Here is a 7,307-nt window from a genome sequence, read left to right as displayed (position 1 = left end):
GTCACCAAAGTCCAAAATATGAATTTTAAAAAATCCCCCCTCCGTGCGAGAATAGACTCTTCCAGCACACCTTCTGTAAAATTGCAAAATAGACCTGTCCAAAAATACACCCACTGAAAGACTTCACCAGTCCAATGATGAATTTTAAAAAAAAATGAACCCCTCCGTGTAAGAATGGACTCTTCCAGATAACACCGGGCTCGCTGATTGGCTGCCACCCCCCCTCTTTAGGATATAGATTCAGGCTAAGTGTTTGGTTACCTGTCTAATTAGATTAAATAGACTATATGCCGGTAGGTGCAATCTGCAGCTGGGGGTCAACGACCTTAAGGTCATTGACCCCTCTGGCTTTTGGAAAATGACAAAAAAATCCCCAAATATATCATTTTGACGTAGTCTATGACAAAAATTATACACGTGTCATTTGATAAAATATCTAGTGCACCCTTTAACCAAAATGTAGGTCATTTTGGTTTTAAAACCAGAGCACAAGAGCCGAAAGTGTAAGTTTTTGGTCATAAAATGGCCAAATAATCGCAAAATTAAGCATTTTGTTGTACTGTATGCCTCAAGTGTTAATGAATCCATGTGCGCATATGTCTAGGGCACTCCTATACTAAATTTCAGGTAATCCGGTTCTAAAACCAAGGTACAGGAGCCAAAAGTGTCCTTTTTTGGTAAAAAAATTACCAAAAAAATCGCAAAAATAAGCATTTCGTTATACTGTACACCAAAAGTGATATTGAATTTATATGGGGGAATTATCAAGGCACATCTGTGTAAAATTTCAGCTCATTCGGTTATAATACCAGGGTACAGGGGGCCCAAATATACAGTTTTGGTCTTAAGATGACCAAAAAACCTTCATAAAATCATTTAAGAGACAGATATGGAAAAAATGAAAAAAAAGGCCGAGGGTATTGGCCAACTCTACTTTTATGCCAAATTTCAAGTCATTCGGTTCAGGAACATCGGAGAAACCGTGTTCTGAAGATTTGACAGGAGAAAGAAAGAAAGAAAGAAAGAAAGAAAGAAAGAAAGAAAGAAAGAAAGAAAGAAAGAAAGAAAGAAAGAAAGAAAGAAAGAAAGAAAGAAAGAAAGAAAGAAAGAAAGAAAGAAAGAAAGAAAGAAGAAACATTACGAATACAATATATTTCACCATACCTATGGTATGGCTGAAATATAATTATATACATGTATATAAAACCGGGCGTAAGGTGACATTCGTCCGCTGTGTTGTCAAGATATGCACGTGTTTCTATATACACTGGGTTGGAAGGCCCCGCTATTGAATATTAATTAGACTTCGTCTTCCTTTTCGCTGATTGGCTGGCTCGTTAAATTCATTTAACTTGCACGTGCGGGGCTCTGCGGGGTGACGTCACGGCAAAAGGCCGAAAGAAAACCAATTTTCCCTCAGAAAAGTGCTGAAATTTACTGTATATAGTAAAGCGCTGGTTGCAAGTTAGCAAGTTAGCAAGGCTCTGCCCCTGGACCCTGCCGGGCCGGGGCCTTCGGCGTTCTTCGGTGGACCCCGGGCCCCGTGTGCCGACGCTGTAAAATATTCTGGCGGGAACACTGCAGTATATACGGAATCGTGAGGCCCCGCTTATGAATATTAATTAGCCTTCGCCCTCTTCGCGCACAGGTGTGGGCTCCGTGCGGGGTCACGGAAGGTCACGTCAGGAGGCCAAAAGAAAACAAATTTCCCATCAGAAAAGTGCCAAAATTAATCATTTTAAAGTAGCTTATGTCAAAACTTTTACTTGGATCATTTTACCAACTATCTAATGCCTATCTACACCAAATTTCAGCTCATTCGGTTATAATACCAGGGTACAGGGGGCCCAAATATACAGTTTTGGTCTTAAGATGACACAAAAACCTTAATAAAATCATTTTAGAGACAGATATAGGAAAAATGAAAAAAACGTCCGAGGGTATTGGCCCACTCTACCCTTGTGCCAAATTTCAAGTCATTCGATTGAGGAACAACGGAGATACCGTGTTCTGAAGATTTGACAGGAGAAAGAAACATTACGAATACAATATATTTCACCATACCTATGGTATGGCTGAAATATAACTATATAAAGACCAGATGATAACTATGGACTTCAGTATGCTACAGACACCTGTGCAGTTCACATCAGTGGTGGCCTGGCTGAGAAAGTTTACGTTACTCTTTAAGTCATGTTTGAAATCTAGATACAACAGATTATGAATTGAAGTATGACTACACATAAAGAAATTAGCTTGAAGGACACCTAGCCCTGAATATGAAGTAATGATAACACTGGGTCGTGATTTAGTGTGAGAAATTGACAAGCAGTATATATATGGTCTATACTGTTTCTTACGACAGGCCAATACACCAATATTGTAAGTCATATTTCTACACACAGAACTGATAGATAATTCAGCATTGAAGAATGCATTTTCAAGTTGGAAATTTAGATACTTTGATACAATTTTGCACTTCCAAATAATCTTTCACATCTGCAATAATTCAGACATCATTTACCATCATTATTATTTAGTACTATTATTCAATACAGGTAGGCTTCAACGTTTACTGGTTTAGCGACGATGGTGACTCTCTACTGGGGAAAAACGGCCGTCAAGACCCAAAGTACAAGGGAACGGGCACGTATGACCGGATAAGGCAGGCCCTGCCGATGATCTTCCAGAAATTCCTCCTACCACGATGTAAGCCAACGACTTTGTTACAAACTGTTGGAGAGGGTCACCGGATGGAACTTCACAAAGTCCTGAAGTACATGGGATTCTGGGGAAAGGAGGAGAGCAGTTTTGTAAGTACTAGTAAATGTATTTAAGTTCGCGGGGATTTAATTTCGCAGTAGCAGGAAAAAGGACTTTTCGTGGTGGTTTTAAGTTCGCGGTAGCACCATGCACTGCAGTCTCTTACTGCCATGAAAAATGTTCGCGGTGAAGCGGCCACCGCGAAAAGCGCGAACATTTAACCACCGCGAAAGTTTCTGCATTTACATTTACATCGTGCAGTTGAGTGAGTAGAGTGTTCGACGTGTACTCGGGTAGGGGCCGAGCCATTACAAATGTACATGGACATGAGTGTACTTCAATCAATCAATCAATCAATCAAATCAATCAAAGAATTTATTTAGCGTAGCAGATTTCATGTACATGGAGACAGAGTCTGAATAGGTCGCTAATTTACAGTGTTTAAAATCGAGGTGTTAAAATCATAACGAAGGAGAGAAATTGACATATGAAACATGCTTAAAACTACGTACATATAAAATACAAACACATGTAGTCATTCGTTTTTAAAAGAATTAGAAATTGCAGTTTGTGAACATTTCAAACTGTAAGATTAGATTAAAACGAGTCGTTGTGGAGCACTGTGGCTCGGTATAAGAATGATCGTTTGAGTGTTCGGTGACTGGAGTTACGCAATGTTCGTCCTGTCGCAACCTCCCTGTCGTCAGGGACCATAAAGTGCAGACAGACAGACCTATATCATCCGCATAGCCGGTGTTATCGGTGGTCTCATACTTGGTGGTTCTTGTAGACATGTACACAAGAAACAGGTAAGGGGATAGCACCCCACCTTGAGGAACCCCAGAGGTGACAACGCGCCAACTGCTGTACTGATTGTTGGCGACCACGCGTTGGGTCCTGCCGGATAGATAGCTGGAGATCCAAGCAAGCATCCTAGGGAGCGTACCACGGGCATCTAGATGTTGTAGCAGTATTCCGTGGTCGACTCTGTCAAAAGCCTTTGACATATCAGCCAGGAGCACACGGACCATTGATGTCTTCTTGGTGTCTAAACTTTGCAACCAGGACTGGTGCACTTTCAGAAGAGCGACAGTGGTCGAAGCTTTTGGCATGTAGGCATACTGATCCCGTATCCAAGGCTTAATAATCGGTAGAAATCTGTTCAGCACAAGCCTTTCTTGTACCTTTCCAAGGGTCGAGATAAGGGAGATAGGCCGCCAATCCTTCTTGCTTGCAGGAACAGACGTTTTTGGTATGGGGCAAACATTCGCCATTTTCCACACGGAAGGCATGTATCCGGAGTTGTAAGAGGAGTTTATCAAGTGAGTCACGACTGTGGGACCGCGTGGCGCAGTGGCAGCATTTGCGGCTCGTGACCGAGAGGTTGCGGGTTCAAATCCAACTGCCGTGTCACCGATCGTGTGCCTTTGGGAAAGGCATTTTACACGACTTTCCTCACTTAACTCAGGTGTAAATGAGTATCTAGCTGCGGCTAGTGACCTTTTGTGGCCTTGGTGGGGCTTTGTGGCCGAGACAGGCTTTAGGGGCATGTCCGGGCATGAGCGGCTCCCGCCATGGCACAGAAGTCAGGGGTAGGAGGAACTCCTTACATCCTTGGTCGGAAGTCCTCCTAGGAGACGGATACTCCGAACAACAAAGCTGCATCTATTGGAGCCGCCTCACACGTTGCAGACAGTTCTGCCCCTGTGAGACGTAGTGCTCCAGGAGACGAGAGGGTGGAGAAGGAATTGCTCACCCCTCCTTCACCATAAAAAGTCACGTGCAGGTCAGGCAAACAGGCAAGAAGCCTGTCTGCCTCCTCATCTGTCCAATCGACAGGAGAACCACGACTGGAGCTAGGTTTGGAATACCGTCAGGTCCACCTGATTTCCTTGTGTTCAGACTCCTTAAGATGGCTTTAACTTGGCCAGTGCTGCAGAGGTCATCGGAGTTGGAGGGGAGCTGGAGTGGGAAGAGACTGTAGGCTCTACTGTCCGACCACGCTTCCGCAAAGAAGTCGTTTAGTGCGTCCGCAACTCGATCGTCTGGGACATCAGAGACGGTGACTTTCCCCTTTGATTTCTGTGTGCGTCCAAGTTCATTATTGACAAAGTTCCACCATTCTCGTGGATTCTCCTTCTTTAACATACCGATACATCTGTTATAGTGGCTGCTCTTCTGCTTTCTGATGAGTGTCTGGACCCAGACAGTTACGAAGTTTTTTCCACTTCTCTGTTTTGCCGTGCTTCTTGTAGGCTGACTGTCTTTTCTTGATAGCGGCCATGATCTTGTCTGTCATCCAGTACTTGTCCACATTTCGCGATTTGCTAGTTCTCAGGGGAACACAAACGTCGAGCATGGTCTGTAGGATTCTGTTGAACGTGGCCACTTTGTCTTCTACTGATACAGTGTTATAGACGGCGGACCAATCGGTGATGCACATACATAAACCAAGTGCTTCTTTTCTGTCCTGTGTGACGAGGCGGTGCTTGACCCTGGGTAGCAGACCGCTGTGTTGGTTAGAGACTTTTGGCTTCCACAGGATGCAATTGTGGTCACTGGAACCGAGTGGAGCTGTAATGTAAGGTACGTGATACTGGTGGTGAACGTTAGTAATGTTGAGGTCCAACGTTGAGTTAGAGCGAGTGGCACCGGTCACAACCTGTTTGAGCTCTGGGTGACTGGATAACAACGGTTGGATGGGGAGATTATTGAAATCTCCGCATAGAATGATGCCGGCAAGAGGGTGTTTTCTTGTGATTGTGTCTAAAGTGTGGATGAGGTGTTGGATTGTCTCATCTTGCAAGAGTTTTTCGTTTGCCCAAGGAGGATGGTACAGAACTCCCATGTACAGTACAGGAACAGCACGGGGGGTCCGTTGCGGTTGCAGTTGTGTCCAGATGCACTCCAAGTTCTCAGGTACGGCGATGTCGACATGTTTTGCCTTTATATCATTTCTGATATAAAGGGCGATTCCTCCGCCTCTCCTGTTACGTCGATCCTTGCGATAAAGGTTGTAACCGTCGACCGACGTGACCTCTTCCGGTAGGTCAGCTGAGAACCAGGACTCAGTAACTGCCGCTATGTCGATCTTATTCAGGGACAGAGTCAAGCAGAACTCATCAAGTTTGTGAAGTAGGGACCGTGCGTTAGTAAGCAAGATGCCAGGCATACCTTTTGGTCGAGATGACTTGACATCGCACCTGATAGAGCGCATACTTGCCATTAGGACAAGCAACAAGAGTGTTGATCATGTCACTAATTATGTGCTATTCTTTTCAGCATGTTCTCTACTTCCAGTCTGACGTGTCTGCCCTGCGTAGTAGTCTTACATCACACAACACGACCCACCTCCCACCGCTCACCCCCTACCAGCCTCCCGACCTCCACCGCCTGCTGCCTCTAGCCTTCTCGGCCGCCGTGTTGTCTGAAGGCCGCGTGTTTGTCGACTGGGATCCGTACAAACTTTCTGAGTCCAACATGAACAAGTTTGTAACACCTGGCTACTACATCCTTGTCGACCCGACCGAACCGGCCGCCAAGAGTCTTAGCTTCGGCGGAAGTTACATGACTCCCCGCGGCAGGGTGTATCACATGGACATACACTGTAAGGATGAGGCTTTATGTAAGGCTCACATCATAAACCACGTGAAGATCGCCTGTAGCCAGTATACAGGCATGATAACCTTCTGTGTCATGGTGATAGACCAGGGCTTTGAAAATAACAGTCCTGAAATATTGTGCAGGAGACCTAACACTGAGTTCTCTGCCCCATGACCATACCTATACTCTGTATCAAACAGATCTCGCCAGTATGGCAAAAGCTGCTGCTGGAAACAAATCTAAGTACTAAAGAGAAAGCACTGTTGTGAGCAAAAATTAGAAAACGATGTTAGAAAATGATGTTAACAAATTAGGCTCAGGTTGAGACTAGCATTTTGTCGATTATCAATTCTTTGTAGACAATTCGTTCAAGACGATCTACGTTAATCTTATTTGGAAGATCAACATTACTAGAAATGTTTTGTGTTAGAAATACTTTACTTATTTCCATATCTAATGAGTATCTCTTTTCCCTAAATGCAAGTCTTTGTAGCTAGAACAATGAAAGGCAAATCGATGTATAAGATTAGTGGTTAGATACATCTAGATCTGGTGCAATCCATACGTAGATAGGAGATACATGAGATTATTTATGTTTACTATACGGCGACATAACCGGATACTTTTAGGATATAACGTTAGGAGAATTCTTTTTACACAACAAGCAGATACATACATTGCTTACGTTTCGATGTCTCTCAGACACCTTCGTCAGAGCTTCTAACTGGAGTTCTGCTTCTCACCGGGACGAGGGGGGATACAAGCTTAGCCACGTTTGGGATTGTTTTCTCACCGCAAAAGCGCCACCTACATTGGCTACATATAGCGGTGAGAAGCAGAACTCCAGTTAGAAGCTCTGACGAAGGTATCTGAGAGACATCGAAACGTCGGCAATGTACGTACCTGCTGGTTGTGTAAAAAGAATTCTCCAATATCCTACA

General features: G+C 44.1%; 1 protein-coding gene across 1 annotated transcript; it reads left to right on the top strand.

Moving 5' to 3' along the window:
- Positions 1 to 2,458: 2,458 nt before the first annotated feature.
- LOC118412137 lies at positions 2,459 to 7,078 on the top strand. The gene is made up of 2 exons (XM_035814791.1): positions 2,459 to 2,813; positions 6,046 to 7,078. The coding sequence occupies exons 1-2, from the start codon at positions 2,679 to 2,681 to the stop codon at positions 6,538 to 6,540; spliced, it is 630 nt and encodes a 209-aa protein (XP_035670684.1). The 5' UTR covers positions 2,459 to 2,678; the 3' UTR covers positions 6,541 to 7,078.
- The last annotated feature ends 229 nt before the right edge of the window (positions 7,079 to 7,307 follow it).

Source organism: Branchiostoma floridae, chromosome 3, assembly GCF_000003815.2.
Source record: "Branchiostoma floridae strain S238N-H82 chromosome 3, Bfl_VNyyK, whole genome shotgun sequence".
Taxonomy (NCBI): domain Eukaryota; kingdom Metazoa; phylum Chordata; class Leptocardii; order Amphioxiformes; family Branchiostomatidae; genus Branchiostoma; species Branchiostoma floridae.
The sequence above is the reverse complement of the archived record's forward strand: the minus strand, read 5'-3'. Positions and strand labels throughout refer to the sequence as shown.